The sequence below is a fragment of the Scomber japonicus genome, chromosome 1, assembly GCF_027409825.1.
Source record: "Scomber japonicus isolate fScoJap1 chromosome 1, fScoJap1.pri, whole genome shotgun sequence".
Taxonomy (NCBI): Eukaryota; Metazoa; Chordata; class Actinopteri; order Scombriformes; family Scombridae; genus Scomber; species Scomber japonicus.
Window position 1 is genome coordinate 13,377,006 of NC_070578.1, and position 18,019 is coordinate 13,395,024.

Below are 18,019 nucleotides of genomic sequence, written 5' to 3' on the forward strand. Positions count from 1 at the left end.
CTAAATGTTTGGCCTCATATGTCCTCCTTCAAGCAACATTGTTCCATTGCGGGTGCAAAAAGACATCAAACTTTTGTCTTTGTCATCTTAATAAAGTTAAAATAACTAGCATTAGCATTCATGTTAATGTTAGCATTTAACATAAGCACATAGTCAAAACCATCAGGGGGCTCATTTATTTTTTTTAAATGTATTTATTTTTAAGTTGCTCAAGATTTACTAGTAAGTATAGTAATAGCAAACTTATTGAGCTTAAATGAACACATTATCTCAGTGCATGTTTTAGCTATTCAGAAAGGCTAGTGGAACAGAAGCTAACCTCGGCAAACTGAAACACTGAATTAAAAACATCTGAGAGCTGTAAAAGCTCCAGAGTATGATATTCATTTTCAGTGAGTTACTACCAAACCTTTTACATTACAGAGCACCACTTTCTGCTGTGTTGATAGCATGAATAGAACTTACTGGAGCTTTAAAGGAATTTTCATGATCGATGTAGGAAACAAATGTTACACTTCTGGCAGAAAAGACTAAACTTTTTTTTTTTTTTTCTTAATTCCTAAATATTTGACATTTTCGGGCTGTGAGGTTTAAAAGGTGCTTTATCAGTCAGAATGGTCTTCATTTTGTCATGAAAAAATCATAGTACTATTGGTTATGTTATCAAAAACAAAGTGCCTATAGTGTATGTAACTTGATTTCAAGCCACACCTCGCTTATTGGATTCTGGGAGCTTCATCAGGTGGACAAGGACAAAATGACAGAGTAAATGCTTGCCCCTCAGATAACCACATCACAAACCTTAATGCATGTCATTAGTCAAAGAATATTAAATAAAGGGATCAGAGATAATGCCTTTGCAAACACAATAAGAGAACAAACTTGTATGTGCATGTAAATCCATCACTTATTTGACACAAAGGGATCTAATTATCATTTCGAATTATTTTTTAGTAGATATTCACAAAGAGAAATAATAAATAGAGATAACCAGTCCAAAGGATCAGTAAAAGTGCAGCAAGAAAGGAGAAAGCACATTCACCCCAGGATTTGATAGTAAGTGTGTCGAGGGCCATTCCAGTGCCTACTTCCCTTTTTACTTTCACTGGTGTGTGTTAAAGTTCTATTGTAAATGTCACGAACTGAGAAACGAAGACCGACTTTAGCCAGGTTAAAACTAACTGAAGGTTAAATGAAAATGTAATGTGTAACCATTTGGAGAAGAGGAACAGAAGAGAAAGAGTAGACTGAGAGGAACAGAACAAAACGACTTTAGGTATAATGTGCTCAGGAGCACCCTCGGCCTTCAGTAGCAGGCATGAGGTCAACTTGCCCAAAACATTCGCTCTATCTGTCCTGCCTGTATGCCTCAGCCAGAGAGATGTATGGATCCATGCGCCACTGATGAACCTCCATTAGCTGGAGTAGATCTGGGTCCCAATCACACGCATGATCTCCTTCTGGACCTTAGGCTCCTGGGTGTTGATGTTGGCATCTCCTACTTGGCCATCCTCATACCTGCATGTTATATAGAAATAGATGAGTTCACATATAGTTCAGTATATACTATTTTTCTATTTTATTGTATTTTTTTGTTTCATGATTGGTAATTTTAAGTGTTTAATCAATAACTGCTTTATTTTAATCAAACTCTCTTTCACAACCCCTCAGTTTTTCTGTTGTGTTCGACTTTTTGATGCTACAAGTGCCAAATTTAAAGATGAAGAAAGTTCTCTCTTATCTTAAGAGGAAGGTATATAATAGATGAGAAAAAAGTGATCTTATCTATGTTGATAAATGCAGTGGAAAAGAGAAGTTGGGGCCTGACACAGCAGATTTTCTTGTTTTTATTCTAACCATATCAACCATTAGTTCAAGCTGAAAAACACAACCATACAGACAGCACAAGCTCAGCATCAAATTATATTTAGCTGTGACTTAAATTTGATTACAGGCCATCTCAAATTGAATTTCTAACTCAGAAGACAGCAGTGAACATGATAATAGACTTTGCCATCTAGTGAATATGTCCATGTTTGGACTCAAAGCTCTAATATCAGCAACCCGTTTGGATGCAATGTTATATCTGCTGAGCTCCAAAACCTGCAGCTTTAAGCATCATACTGAAAGGCTCTGACTTGAGGGGAACCCAACCACTCAACAATCAGCGCAATTTATTGCTGCTAATTTAGAATAATGATGAGTGATGAGGGGAAAGTACATGTACCATAATTCTCCATTATAAGCAGACTGAGATTACTCACACAAAAAAGAAACGTGTACAGACGTGGTCAGACACTGGGCACACCCAGATGTTGCCGTGTTTCTGCAGATCCTTAGATGTGATCACTGTTTTAAAGAAAGAAGCACATTACACCAAACGTACATGATGAGGTACTTTTGAGATACACAGCATCATAATAAATGAATTGACTAGACTAACGCCACATATCCATGATCACCCCTGCTTTAAGACATCATGTACTTTCTGTTTGTAATTACCTTCACAAAGTGCGATGCAGTTCAGATTTCGACTCTGAAGAAACCTCGATTGTATTGGACGACTCTATTGAAAAAAAAGAGACCAGAAAAATCACTGAGCAGGAAACTGAGGTAATTATCGTATCCAAACATTGCAAAGGCACAACATTTAATCAGTCAAATAAGGGGTTCAGTGGTTGTAAAAAACAATATACAAAAAAGATATTATACAAAACGTTTTTTTCACCTTTTCACCTTTTGAGTAACAGCCCTTAACTAGCATTCAATATTGTCTTTCTCTTCCATTCAAGTAGCTCAACTTTTCGCCTTTTACTTTACAAATTAAGTCAGTCTGCAAAACATCTTGTTCCCTCACCTGTGGTATGGTGTTCATGCGGTTGTAACGTTGCACCAGTTCATCTTTGGTGGGCATGCGGTGTTGTCCTTTCCCCATTCCTGCAAGAGCAGCACAGAGAGCAAACAAGCCTCAGTCAGAACGACCTTATCTTGAGTCACTCAAGCTGTGAAAAACCTTGTCTTGAACTCCTTGTACTAAGAAATCATTACCCACAGCGCTAACCTTCATATGAAGGTTATTGTTCCAAAATAAAAATATTTCTACATTTAAATGAAACCCTCTTCTAAAAAGCAAGTGTTAGAGAAATCATATTTTACTGCTTTTAATCAGGCACAGTTGTACTAAACCAGTTTTCAGTGTTCTGAAATTGAATTATACCACATCCATTCTTAAAGTTGGAAAATCCCTGCTTAGAGCCATGTCAATATTGCAGGTGGCCCCTTTGGCAACCTAATGACCTCAGCACCACAATCAGCACCAAATCCTATCAGACTACAATAGTAGGTCCTGAAATCCAACCTCTATGTGTTTCAGAGGGAGTAGTTAGAGGAAGTAAATATGGTCTCCAGTTGGAAGACAGTAGTAGGGATTTCAAGTTTTGTTTAAATTATTCTACACTCCCATCTCATTAATGAAAGCAATATAAAAAGCCAACAAAATAACATCCACAAATCCGCTGACAGCCCCATTTTATACAGCCACAACATAAAGTATGGTATGGTAGGCAGCACACAAGCTCAAAGGCCCAAGGCCAAACACCCGGAAATGGACACACACACAACACAGTGCAGCACAACAGGATAGCATGGAAAGCTCCCACATGTGTCAATGGAGTGTTCCAGGATGATATTCAGGCCATGTTACACACAGAGCATACTCAGTCAACATGGTGGAAGACAGGGAGGAGTGGGGGGGCCAGAGGGAGCTGAGTGGCGAAGAATGACTCGTTCCTACCTGAGTATCCGAAAGATATGCTGGAGATGGGGCTCAGATAGATGCCCTTTCCATACGCTGCCCCATGCAGCTTGGGTTGAAAAGAGCAGGAAGGAAGGAAGGGTCACTGAGCAGTTGCACAGGACAACCTCACACACACACACACACACGGGTGTATTCACACATACACCATAGTACATACCAGACTTACTGTAGGTGAATCAGTGGAAAAGATAAGTCAGTGTTTTATGTTTCTATGGAAATTTAAATGGCAATCCCCACCAATCTGCTGCTCTGAGTACAGTAGATCACACAACAGTGCTCTATTTACTGTTGCTATTTGACACAGGTCACAAAAACAAGCATACAAATATACACACGGTAATCAAAAAAGATGATGCATGGCAAAGAGCCAAAGAAAGAAGATTATTTGACAGTTTAAAGGTAAAGATGATATGAAGGTGACTAATAATGATGAAGTGTCTCCATACGAGAATGTTTGTCATGAGAAAAACAGGGACCACAGGTGTGACATGGGCAAATGTTGATAAGTGAAACAGTGAAACCAGAGGTGAAACAAGATGAAGAACAAATAGCTACTTCATAGTTTGGGAGTAAAATGTGAGGGAGATGGAGGTCAGGACATGGCACATCTGGAAGAAATCAAAAGGATCAATAGACGAGAGATTGTGTGTGATAGCTGGAGCTTGAGGCAGACTCAGTCCTCCTCCTGTGAAACACAACCGCAGACGAAGTGGGTTTCAATGCTCAAGGTGAAACGGAGAGGAGACAGAGGAGGCAGGCGAGCACTGAGGCGAGATCAAAGACTGAGAGTTCAAAAGTTGGAGAACAAAGAAGGCATAAATGAAACACATCAGCACCATAGAGCAATCACGGCTGACGTCAAAGTTTCAAAGATCCTTGAGATTTCTGATATAATTGTGACAAGAAGTCATTATCAGACGTATTGTGCCGTGCACCTCTTTTCTTTGGTTTTATTATTTATTTTTCTTTTGCAGACCTGGGTCACAAAGTCCAACACCGACATCGGCAGAACAATATAAAGATGCAAACCTAAAAAAAACAAGAATATATATGGAGGATTTTTTTTTTTTGCCTCTGATCTGTTACTATTTGTGTGGCCCTTATGTTGTCAGTTCTATATATATATATATTATCAATTAGGTTTTAATGAACTCTTTAAAGATTTATGGCTACAGTTTGACCCAGATCTGACTCTAATGAGTGATGCCAGTTACTGACCTTCTGGAAGCCTCCTTATTCACCCTGAGGAAGCCTGTACTCACTACCATGGAGATTGTCCTTTGCATCATTCAGCTTCAGACCTAGCCTACTCAGTGCTCTAGGTGGTTAACCCCAACAGGGCACACAGGCAGCTTCCTGACATCACAGCTGACCCCACAGCCTTCTCCCTTTGTCCCGCAACAGGAAGAGACGTGACATCTGCTGCTGTCGGCGGAGAAAGTGAAAAAGCGGGCCGACATTGGCTGGGAAAATCTCCCAGTGTGCCCTGCTCGCTAAAATGCCAACTGCAAAGCAGATGAAAGGGAACCTGGCATCCATTAACTGCAAAAATGAATCAGCCGGACAACAAGCCTGCTCTATCCAAGAGCAGGTTTACTGTCCGAGAGTAGATGCATCGTAAATTTCAGCCAACTGCCAGGGTTACGTACCTGCAGTTTGGTATAAGAGGCATTGACTAGTCCATTTCTCAGAACAGAGTGCCAGTTCTCTATATGGGAACCACTAGAGCAAGTGTAGAGAGAGGGAGAGATAAGAGAGAAGAGGTAAAACAAAGGCCTGTGTGAATATAAACAGCCTGGGTTCCAGCGTAAAACCACCGTTGTGTAGTAGCTCGACCCATGCTGTTTATGAACGTTAAAATAAATGAACACTCAGATGCATTTTGTCTTGTGACACTGGCTTTCCTGTGCAGGGTTTCATCTGGCATCTCCTAAAATATCTTAAATAAAAACAGCCCTTCCTCTGTTCATGAATTCGTGTTTACTACAGTCACAAGTGTAAAACTCTGAGAGTTCTGTGGCTTAGAGAATTTATCATGCTCTGGTGTTTAGGACAGAAAATTAAAATGTTTTCATGAACTCGAAAGAGGAATCACTAATCTCACTGGAAAGCAGCAATAAAGAATAGCAAATGAACATTTACTCTACATGATCTATTATTATATTATATAATAAAAGTGCTGTGAGTTATTACTGCAATGTCAAGATATTAAATAAGAATCGAGCTCTCCACTGACAACCACAAAGGAGCGTGTGCATCTATTTATATCACTTGTGCAGGGATATTTGGAGACTTTTGTGACATTATCATAGTTCTCCAAATTCATATAATTTAATATTAAGAAGAAAGATAATCCCCTGACAGTCAGAGGACGAAGATCAAAACTGACAACCAATCACTGCTGTCTCTCAGTACAATGTGTGAATGTCCCAGTGCAGGTATCCAGACCATTGTTTCCTTTTGTTGTATTAAAATAAAACACAACTGTCACAGCAGAGTCATGGTTGGTGTTATTTTTAACTTCTTTCAATGCTTTATGCATTATGAAGTACTTGATCCTACCATCTCTAATAGATAAACGAAGAAAAGTAGTGTCATTAACCTAACTCTGACCTAACTCTATTTATATCAATTTGAAATTATGGCAGCCAGGCAGATTTGCATATTTACAATTTTCTGTTGAATTATTAAATGTGTAGTATTAACCAGCTTAAAGGAAGAATGTTAGCACTGCTTGTGAGATAGTTGTTTCCTGCTAGTGCCCAGATGGGCTGTGTGTATCTAAAATATTCAGCAGAGCCCCATCTGCTACAGTACAAATCTCTATCTCACAGATATTGCTGGCTCCATGTGCTGGCTTAGCAAGGTGGTTTCTCTGTCCAACAGAATGGCCACTGCTCTGTGGTGTTGTTTGTTATGGTTCCATAAAAATGTGCTAGAATGGCCCCTCCATCCACAATATAATGACCAGGTGTCACGCTGACATGTTCTGGTTTGACATAGTCGACTGCTCTAATGCTAAATAATACATATATTTTAGTAAAAATGCCTGTTTTGTGATCTGTTATCAGCTTATATTTACTAAAGCTTAACAATACAATAACTACAATTTCTTCTTTTTTTTTATAATTTCTCTGAAAACAGAGTTTTGATTGTATGAAAACAGCGGGGCACTCACTGGAAGGCGAAGGTGCTGCCGTATAGCTTCTTGGCAGTGCGAAAACGAGCCTCCTTGGCTGGGGGGCTGCTGAGCAGCAGGAATTGGTGGGAGGTGTGCATGAATTTCAATTGCTATCACAATTTCATCATAAGAGAACAAGTGACAGAGAGAGAGAGAGAGAGAGCGAGAGAGGGAGAGGGAGAGAGAGAGAGAGAGAGAGAGGGAGAGAGCATTAAACATCAAATTACACAAAACAAACAACTAATTTGGTAAAGTAGACTGGAAGAGGGTGTCATTCTGCTTTCCTACCCTACTGAGAGGCAGCTTGACAATATGAGACCTGTTACTGGAAATAATCCTGCAAAAAGAAATGAAAATGATACTAAGTAAGGTGTAACACAATTTAAAGTGATGATCACATTTAGAACCATAATTTTCATTAGCTGATAATCATCACTGTGCTGCACATGATGTTTGTGCTGTACATTTATCTAATATTAAGTTTTATATGCTCTACATCGATAAGTAGTTATGTGCATTATTTTCTCAAATGAAGTCAATGTCAACAATGCAAATCAGGATAAACCCATTTTTAGAATAGATCCTCTCTACTCACCACTGTAGCAGGGGATGGGCCAAAGGGTCCAGTTTGTCCATCTGTTTCTTGATCTCCAAATATGAGCCCTGGCAAAACCACACATACATGTGTTGTTTTCGGATTTATTTTTCACTTTTTTTCCCAAAATCAAATGAGCTAGTGGCCAGACACAGACTTGATGTGATGCACACATTGTATAAATACAGTCCAGACACAACAAGCAATGGAAAGCAAGGTAGGAATAGGTGGACACAGTCACGATCTCATAAACTAAAAAATATATATTTACAGCAGTATACATTAAGCCTAACTATAGCCGTCTCATCTGCCCCTCCCATCTCCTATTTGTACCTGGGTCATTTCCCGGATGGACATGACGCTATCCAGTGCTTTTTGCAGCCTCTCATAATTCTTCTTCTGTGTTCATCGGTTGAGCCAAACATCCATTGTATGCAATGAGAGAGGGAAGAACATACAGACATCTAAAATCACTTGTAGAGATAAAAGTTTTGTAAAAAATATTATACATACATACATATACAGAAAAATAAATGTTATCTGATCACTGCACAATATTTCAAAGACAGAACTAATAATATCAATATTTCCTCGTTTTAATGATGAGCAATGAGGATGCTGACCTTTGGGTTGAAGGCCAGCGTCTTGGGGTCATTGGGGTCAACGACTGATGGGTAGGGCTCAAAGATGATGCTCTTTCGAGGAGACTCTAGAGCAGCTCGACACATAGCCACAAGTAGGTCCACCACCTGGGAGGGAAGGAAAGATTACCCATTTACATTTTGGTTGATCCTGTTAACAACTCATTTTGGTAGAGTCATTATAACAGATTAAAATATAATCTGAAAAAAGAAATCACCACATCTCCCTCTCAAATGACCTTTTCTTGTGTTTTGTTTTTCCTATATTCTGTATGTTACACCATGTTACATCATGTTTTGTCCATTGCGTTGTAGTCACCTCTGCTCCAGTGGCCACTTCCTCTGCAGCTCCAGACATCACTCCCAGTGTGTAGAAGGAGAACACACACAGCTCCCTTGTGCACACTGCTGGCTATATAAACACACATACACACAAACAATACACCCATCTTAATGAGCATTAGAAAACTGCACAAAAACGACTACATCCATATCCATGCACACATATATTGACACACACTCTTTTGCTCACTCCTTTCTCTCTCCCTCACAACTACTATTGTGGAAAATCCATTAACAGGATCATATTACTAATAGAGTGTGAAAATATAATTTACTAATTGTTTCCTTCTCCTCCTTTTTTTGTACCAAATTGAATGCTTTATAAATCTGTATTGTTGGTCTCTCTTTCTTGTCTCTGATACCTTGAGCATGGATCCATTCTGAAAGACGTGTTGTTCGTCACAGACCACGCAGTACTCGTTGAGCGTGGGGATCCTCTGTTCTGAGTACTTCATTATCTGTTAGGAGAAAAGCACAGTGGTGTTCCCAGTTATCACTCCCACTTCTAGCACTGCCTTATAAAGGAATAAAGACAAGTTTGGCAGCGGAACTATCACGACACGAAAATGTCATACTGCAAATTTGACAGGTTTAACTTGCACCCGAGCATAATCAGCTAATACAATAGGGCCCTCACATTGGTACAGTTTGGAAGGTGGGCCTTCATCAATAGACTGTTGTGTACATGGATGATTAGGTTTGGCCACGTAAAAGAAAGAAAAGACAATATCTAAATGCATTGTTTTTGTTTATTTAACAGGAGCCACTGCTTGTTTCTGGGCCTAAAGTCTTTTTTAAAATTTTGATTTTATCTGCAGCTGTGGCTTTTTCCATCTGCAAACAATTATGACTGGTATATTAAGACTGTATAGCATTAAAAGTGGTTTACATAAAAGTTAACTCTGTTCCCAGCTTTTTATAGCTACTGTATATAACTTTTTTGCACTTTCTCATTAAAATCTAATCCTCATGAAACATAATTGATTATAATTGTGTATCATATGTTTACAGTCAGACAGGGTGTATAAATGCAGCTTAAAGTGGACCCATATTGGCATTAATTCTTACCTGCACTAAGAAGCCATACTCCAAGGTAGGGATGTTCTTGCAGTGGCCGCCCGCCTGGGATGAGAAAAACAATTCAATCAGCTGCCTCGTGGTAATCTGCGCAGGGGCCCTGGCCGCCGGGACAGCCACAGTCTGATGAGTCAAGTGAAGACAAAGCATTATGGGAAACGGCGCAGCAGCCATGTTACGGAAAGGGCAGGGAAAGACTCAGGTGGGAACAGTGCAGGTGGCAGGTGACTGAAAGGGCAGGTATCACAGTGGATCACAGTGGATTGAAACAGGAGAACATTATACAGTGCCATCAAAAAGCATTTAGTTCTTTTCAGTGTATTTTCTTCCACATTTTGCAGCATTGTGGATGATTGTGGCAAATTTGACGTAATTATCATAGCATAGCATCTTCATCTCCATTTACACAATGTAAGTGTGGAGTGTAAGGTTAATCCTCAGAGTTGTGACAAAAACACAACAACCACAAAATGATATGTGAGTTAGATACTGTACATTAATGATAAATGAGTGGCACAACAGTGCAATTTTGTTGATATCACACATTAAAATTGAAACATAAAAGGTGACTGACTCCAACTGCTGTACATGCACAAGTGCCAATTTGTCCTGGTTCACACTGACCTGGCTGTTTGGTGGATAACTGAAGAGTTCCCCTTTAGGGTTCTTCATGGTACATGAGATAGAACGGTTCATGAGGCGGGTCACTCTTAGCTCAGGAACGCTCAGCTTCCCTTTTAAAACAGTGTCTTGGATCAGAGGGAAACTTGGAGACCTAGAAAAAAGTGAGACACAAAGCATGTGCATCACTTCAACAATCATTTTACAAGGATAATGACACTAACACACCTAACCCTAACTCTAACCCTACATACAACTGTAAGAAATGAACTTGGTGGCATGAGGAGGAAGACCCCATATTAAACAACAGCATCTACAACCAACCTTCAAACTTTTACAACCAAAGGATAAAACATCAGCTTATCTATGTGATGTGATGTGGCTATAAATAAAAGCTTAAACATGAATGATATAATCTGTAAAGATCTGCTAAACTGTAATCTTGCATCATAAAGGCACCAGTGTATTTACATGGTCAGTCACATACACATAGTATTCAGGTCTTCAACACCACATTCTTAGTATTATAGTGGCTCAGCCAACTCAAGTCTGTTTAGCCACTTCCACCATTGTTTCAGTACATTATCTATGTAACACCTTGACATGAGACCCTGTCAGGTCACAAGGATGTCAAGATGCCCACATAGTTAGTGTACCAGCCCTCAATTGTGTGGACTGGGATTATGTCCCAAAAGCAAAAGCAAAGCATCTTGGAGTAAGATAGAGGCAGAGAAGAGAACTTCCTCTTTGGGAAATTGGTGCATGTGTTTGTGTGTAAATTTAAATTTCAGTCAGTCTATGTTGAGTCAGATGTTATCCTTAAGTGCCTTGTGTAATTCTCTGCAACAGACAGACCATCACAAAGTATTTCATCACTATCTTTACAGCTCATAGTTTGTTGACCAGTTACTGTAGATAACATTTCACCACAGTCTTGGGAAAATAGCATACTTATTATATGCTGTAAACACAAAGGAAAATGTTTCCTGTGAAGCAGGATATTTCCTGATAAAGACATTACTAGTGCCAGATGTTACAAATCTTTTGTGTTCTGGGTACAGACTGAATCACCAAAATGCAGGCGTGCACAGAACTGTATATAAAACCTAAAACCTAAAGCTCTATATGATACACCATTTAAAACTAAAGTTGTGTGTTTTCAGTTATTTAGCTATAATAGGCAAAGTTTGGTCAAATATAAGATAATGGAAATGGATGAGATGAATCTAAAGTTTCCAGAAAACATCTGTGTAAGACTGAGGAAATCTGATTCATCCTATTTAATTAAAAACAACACTTTCATGTGGCTACCTAATGTGGAAAAAATGCAAGATAAAAATAGAAATAGTTGTTATGCCAACATAATGCTCGCCTACTTGTTTTCTCTAATTGAGGTCAATTAACCTGTGTTCTTCTCCTTCAGTGATTACAGACACTTGGCAATAGTGACGTGCTTAAAAGCTAATCAGGACAGGAACTAATAAAACATTTTGAAGACATTACACACACACAAACAAACATCTCAATTATTGCATGGTTGCCTTGAAAGAGATGCAAAGTGCAAATGAGAGACAACCTACTTGGGTATGGGGGAGAAGATGCTGAGCCCGGCACGGAACTTCTTGATGGTTCCTCCGGCTTTGAACCAGCTGTGCCTCTTCTCCTGCTGGGCCTTGAGGAACTCATTACTGAGGTGCTTCCACTGCTGTGAGGTGAATGTGCTCAGGATCCTGCCATGTTACAAAAACAGGAGAGTCACGCAGGAAGAAATGTGACTGAACCTGGCAGATGGTGAAAGGGACTTTTTAAATCAGTTTGTTTTTGTCATTGGTGTTAATTAAGCCATGTGTATAGATTATGGTTTTATTGTTTTGACATCTTTTTTAATGTTCATGTATCTATTTTGTTGGAAACTGGAAACTGTGGTTAAAAATAAAATCTGCTCTGTACAAATTCACAACAAATCCCTAAATATAAAGGTACTAAATATAGTGTATCACATGACTTACTTTTTGAGTTGCAGGCCTAGGCTGAAGCCTTCTTTATTAGAGGGCTGGAACACTTCTACTGACGGCTCTGAGGGAAGATGACTAACATTATTACACAGTGCACAGACACACACACACACACACTCTTTCTTTCGCTTGCCCTCTTGTGTAGCACATGTTGTACTCACCTCCCACGTTCAGTGAGTGGCACAAATACATAAAGTCCCTCCCAGAAAACCAACATCCACACTGACATCTTTACTCACCAGGTCCATCGAGGTACTGAGAAAGAGAAAAGCGCAGTCTCAGAATAATGGGCTCTGTTCTGATTACTTTCCAAGCTGTCGCAACCTCCTCCTGAGTCAGACACACACACATACACACATACACATAAACATACAGAGTTAGCATCCTTATTAGGGCAATTTCCCATTATATAAATAAATTATGAGCACACGAGTGATGCATTATGCATGATGTGTTACTTTGCAAAATGTCAATGTTACAATAGTAATGGGCAAAGACGGAGGAGGTGATGCAGGGAAAGAGAAACGCTGACTCACATCTAAGAAACCGATGTTAATATGGAGATCGATGTCTACGTCATCAATGGTTCCATACTCCCTGTCAAACAACAACAGATACAGTTAATTTATCATAAGTACACTCTGAACATTTCAGCTGATTATCTATTTGTTCGTTTCAACATTTAAACCCCAAATTAGACTCAGACAGTCGTGTGTGTGTGCTGTACCTGACAGAGACAGCACTGTCAGTGTAGATGTCTTTTACTGCCTCAATATCTGCATCCAGCTGAGGGTGGCGGTACAGATCAGCAGCACAGCTCCCCTGCCACATGCAGTAAATGAACACTGGTCACACATACAACACTGAAACCCCCACAGAAAAGGACTGTGGACAAACTCAAAAAACTGTGTGACTGTATCCTCATGTTAAGATCCCTTCTTTTTGCACCTGACAAAGACCTTTTGGGGTCAAAACGTTGTGTTGGTATGTAATTAAATCACGGGAGTGCATAAAACAGTGTGCGGGTGTCTTTTTTATTAAAGATCCCCCTCCAAACATTTTTAAAGACATTTAAAAGTAATCTGCATTGAATAATTATCTGTGTTTAATGTGGTGGTTCCACAATAAAATATTTAATTATTGTCAGAAAATCTAAAAATTACATTTCCTCCCTCTCCCTGATTGCAAAATCCTGAATGTATAAATATGCAAATATTTCTCATTTCAGAAGTTTAACTGATGGACACAAGATGTCTCCTGCTTCACTGGGAAGTGTATTCTCAGTGTGTTTCCACTGAAGACTTTAAGTTTCCACATCACACTTGAGAAACAATTAGCATTAGCAATGTCACAAAAATACCTTAAACCTAGAGCACAGAGAAACATTCTCCCTTCAGTATTAGTGTCAAACTCTGAACATGCACTCAAAATCAGTCAAAAGTTTGGAAACACTTTTCATTCAAAAGAAAGTCAAACATTTGAGTGAAGTAACACTAAGCAAACATATTTTTGTAAGCCAGTTAACCAATATTAAACCACAGTCCAGACTCCAAGTTCTCTTGATATTTGCTTTTCGTGACATGAGACTCCAAATATAAAATACTAGAATTTTCCTTAAAAGGATTAGGAAGTCCAGTTCAGCATGGCTTGTAATTTCCTTTGTAACAGACTTTCTTAGCTCTATGAAATGCTAAATGAAATGCCACAAGTACATAGTTTCAAATGTGGCACAGGGAAAGGTGTTCAGGAGATCTTTGTGGATCGACTACAGAAAATGACAACCTCTTTAAATGGTTTACTTACTCAGAATGTCAAGAAAATGTCAATTTTAAGCAAGTCAAATTGTATTTTCTTTTACTGTCTTTCATCCATCCATCCATATTTTTCAATAATCATTTTATATCCTTACATTCAATGTGTTCCAGGGTTACCCCATTGCATGTTTTATATTCACTGAACAAGATTAATAATAACATTGACCCGAGTCTGTCATATGTGTTTCTGGTGTCTAGACTTGAAGTCAGACTCTCGTCTCCTCAGCTCTGAGTGTGTAGAACAGATCCCACACTTTCATCCTTATCTTCGCTACTCTGCTTTCATGTTCTCTGACTGCATGGAAATGAGCTTTAAGCCCCAGATTGGATTTACATTTCAATCACAAGACTTGGAAGATAACGGTAAAAAAGGATGACTAACAGATTAAGATCTTATATAGAAGTGAAGCACTGAACTACAGAAATAAATGACAGTGTTGCCTGTAAATGATACTTCAGGTTGCATAGGGCGACAGTCCCAGAAAAGTACTGTGATACATGATCTGAGAGACAATACCATGTTATATTTGCTATTGTCAATTTACAAAAATGAATGTTGAGCCACTTTTTCAAGACACTGAAACATGCCTCACATTTTAACAGAATATCCTTCCTCAGATTAATTCAATTTTTTCCCCTTCTAGCAGCGAGGCATTAGAAAGGGAAATGTCACTTAGTCTATCCATCTGCTCTACACTAACAGAAAAAAATATCTAAACAACTAATTGCCATATTTCCATGAAATTTGGTGTGGACATTCATAATCCCCAAAAGGATCATTCCGAATAAATTTAGTAACCTCTGACTTTTTGTCTGACACAACCATCGCATCAAAATATATCAGTATCTCTAAAACAAGCAGCTGGATCTACGTGGTCCATTAACAATCAGTTTTACTATTATTGGAGATTTTTCCTTTATTGCCACCATCAGACTAAAATATCTGTCCAACATACAATATGCAGAATGCCAAAAAGTATAGAGAGCTTATACACTACAGCCTAACAACACCACATTCAACATAGAGATTTATGAAAAGTGATTCTTTTTTACCTGAATGCCGTAAAGGAACTGTTCCGACTCGTTCTCCCCATCTGACTCCTCGTCTGTCCAACACTGTCCTTTGATGTCCTGTGGACCCACACAACACTGTGAAAAGGCCATTATAGCGGAGCGGAAAGAAAATGCAACCTCTTTCTATCATCCTTTCATCTCACATCCCTTCTCACATCTCTCTATTTAGCCTCCCGTTGAAGGGCTTCAAAACAGTGCTTTATATAGCAACACAAAGAGAGAGAGGAAGAGGAGTGATTTATTTTAAAAAGACAGGATATTGTCAGAACTCAGCCTTTATTAGAATATTCAACTGACAATTTAACATTTATAGGCTGATAAAATGCCCAAATCCCAGAGTTTAATTGCATAAATAACTGTCCACAATGCTTACTTAGTACTGAAATAGAAAAATCTGATATAATATCCAATTTTATTCAAATTACCAGTTTAAGAATTTTAAACAAAACAATGAATTGACAAAACTGCATAATCATATGCTATGATTATCCCAATAGGTCTGTCTTACCATTGGATCTGCTTTTCATAGGGCTCACTCAGACAGGTTTAGGCCTTTGAATACTGCCAACCATTGCAGCTAATTTCCATGGGGAAGGAACGAGAACAGAAAACCGGAGTTGACCAGCTCTAACAAAAAAATAGAAATTCAAATTCAGTAAAGCACGCAAATATGAAACAAAGAGGCCATCTCCAGTGATGCCAGGCTTTGTAAATGGTGACCTCCTCCTCTTTTCTTTAAATCGTCTGCACTTCACCTTGCCATGTATCCTAGCAACAGCCATCTCTGCCTCCTTTCAGAGTGGCATTAATCACGGCGGAGAGAATGTGTGGGAGATATGTGCTGTATGTTCAGTACCGAGGATGTCTTCATTTCTTACTTTTGTTTTTTTTGTCTTGTTTTTCAGAATAAACTGTCTATTAATACTAAAACACCAAAGGTTGGCACACCTTTATAGACCCACAGTGAAAACAGCACGTATGCTTATGTCAGTGCATTGTGAGAATGCCATTTTTTGATTTGCCTGGTAAACAGAGGCTTGGAAATATCTGAAATGACACACTATTTTCTGGGTTAGCATTAGGAGAGTCCCCTGTGGCTACAGGGAGTTAAATAAAAGATATTTGTCAAATTTAACATTATGGCTGATTATAAGGGAATAGCTACAGCTCGCATGATATGAATTCATGTTTAGATCAATTATGACAAAATATGAGGACAAACTGGATGGGTAAATAACATCACTGATGTAATACCTGCAGCTTCAGTACAGTCTGTATTTCATGGCAGCCCATCACATTTTGTGTCAGCCATGTAAACAATAAGTATGGTGTCCTTTTAACATGAAGCTGCTGGTGCAGAGCTGCAAATTCCCCACTGCAGTGTCAGAATTCAGATTAGAAGCATATATTAAACCAAAAATAATAAAGCATTTGTAACATTTATTATTTCAGGGCTGGATCCTGAGGTGTTCAAACAAAGAGTGGATGTCAACATAGCTCAGCACTAATGGACACAATGCTTTTCTAACATCACGCATGAAGGCACCAATGCTTTAGGTCAATATAATTAAATGAACGCTAGTTATCCATTTTGTCTTTGTTTGCTGCAATATCTTAGGACACCATCATCTCTGTGTAAGATTGGGCCATTTTCTCCATGTCTACACACAAAAAAGAAAAGGGTGTTTTTGTTGTCCTGATAATATCACTTTTTAATGTTGGTTCGGCTCCTTTCTTTTGTCAAATACCCCTCCAGACACAAACTGCACCCTTTTAACTAATGAGCCCCCGTCATTACCATGTCTTCCACTTCAGTTCCTCTCCTTTTCTCTGTATGCCGGCAGCCCGGCCATGTCCTCAACCCTGCTAGCATCTACATCCCCCCTCCCAACCACCACCCACCCCCCTTCCCCGCCATTCCCATAGCCTCTGTCATCTCACATACCAGTAGAGTCTCCGACAAATCAAACCCCCTCCCAACAACCCCATAATTTCCCCATTCCTCCTTCTGATAACTATTTAACACAAACACAGATGCAGTCAGGCGGATTTTCCCCTCCCCCATGCTCTGCACCCCCACCCCATCCATCCACACTTACCTTCACAGAGGATGGAGACTCGGATGCTGTCCTTGCCTCAGCTGCTCCCCCTCTTAAAGGGCGCACCTGCTTCTTTCTCTCCGTGGCTGTTTTCCACTGAAATGATGGATGACAATAAGCCCATTAAAATAAGATGTAAGAGAAAGCAGAGCTGTGATCCACCAATTTTATAGCGCCTATCTTTCTGAGCTTGTGGTGTGTGTCTGCAAGCAAGCCGGCTGGTGTGTATGAGTCTGTGTGTTTATCTATTGCAGATCTCTGCTCCTACTGCTGTCTTATATTTTGCCTGACAACACTGCGGGGTCTGAGCATGCTCAGTGAGACCAGGCAGCCAGTCATGTGACCTGCAGCTGACTGCACTGCTGCTGAGAAATAAGAGGAAAAAATGGAGGAAAAAGGCTCCATTCGTGTACACCAATCTGCCTGTGTGTGTATATATATAGTGTGTAGTTGGGTTAGACAGTGGCTATTAATGTGTAATCATGCCTTGCAGGCAGCTGATATCTACATGCTTTCATGTCTTGTCTACATGTATTCCAAAAAAAAGAAAGACAAAAATGCAGCTACACATGCATTCAATAATGCTATATTAAAAACATATGACAATAGTCACATTTATATTAGTAATATCTTTAGAAACTAATATATAACAAAAAATGTTGCCATGCCTGCTGTATCTAGGATCTTTGTGTACATGTATGAGACAACAGTCATTAGGCCTCTGAGATAATCAGTCTTTACCC

At 39.2% G+C, this 18,019-nt stretch overlaps 1 protein-coding gene across 1 annotated transcript; it reads right to left on the minus strand.

The window, feature by feature from the left end:
* Positions 1-1,415: 1,415 nt before the first annotated feature.
* Positions 1,416-15,267, minus strand: LOC128357153 (protein mono-ADP-ribosyltransferase PARP6). The gene is made up of 21 exons (XM_053317406.1): positions 15,157-15,267; positions 13,017-13,111; positions 12,826-12,886; positions 12,529-12,619; positions 12,284-12,350; positions 11,855-12,004; positions 10,278-10,428; positions 9,645-9,776; positions 8,939-9,034; positions 8,554-8,646; positions 8,217-8,342; positions 7,927-7,992; positions 7,594-7,661; positions 7,287-7,335; positions 6,996-7,108; positions 5,467-5,539; positions 3,794-3,863; positions 2,858-2,937; positions 2,503-2,566; positions 2,265-2,349; positions 1,416-1,518 (listed from the first exon to the last, which is right to left on the minus strand). The coding sequence occupies exons 1-21, from the start codon at positions 15,265-15,267 to the stop codon at positions 1,416-1,418; spliced, it is 1,944 nt and encodes a 647-aa protein (XP_053173381.1).
* Between the last annotated feature and the right edge of the window lie 2,752 nt (positions 15,268-18,019).

Excerpts from the sequence above, each read along its gene's own strand:
- LOC128357153 (XM_053317406.1), bottom strand. The coding sequence starts at position 15,267 with ATGGCCTTTTCACAGTGTTGTGTGGGTCCACAGGACATCAAAGGACAG. Across the intron at positions 9,035-9,644 it reads AGTATGGCTTCTTAGTGCAG|ATAATGAAGTACTCAGAACA; the intron begins GTAAGAATTAAT and ends TTCTCCTAACAG. Across the intron at positions 2,567-2,857 it reads GCATGAACACCATACCACAG|AGTCGTCCAATACAATCGAG; the intron begins GTGAGGGAACAA and ends TTTTTTCAATAG.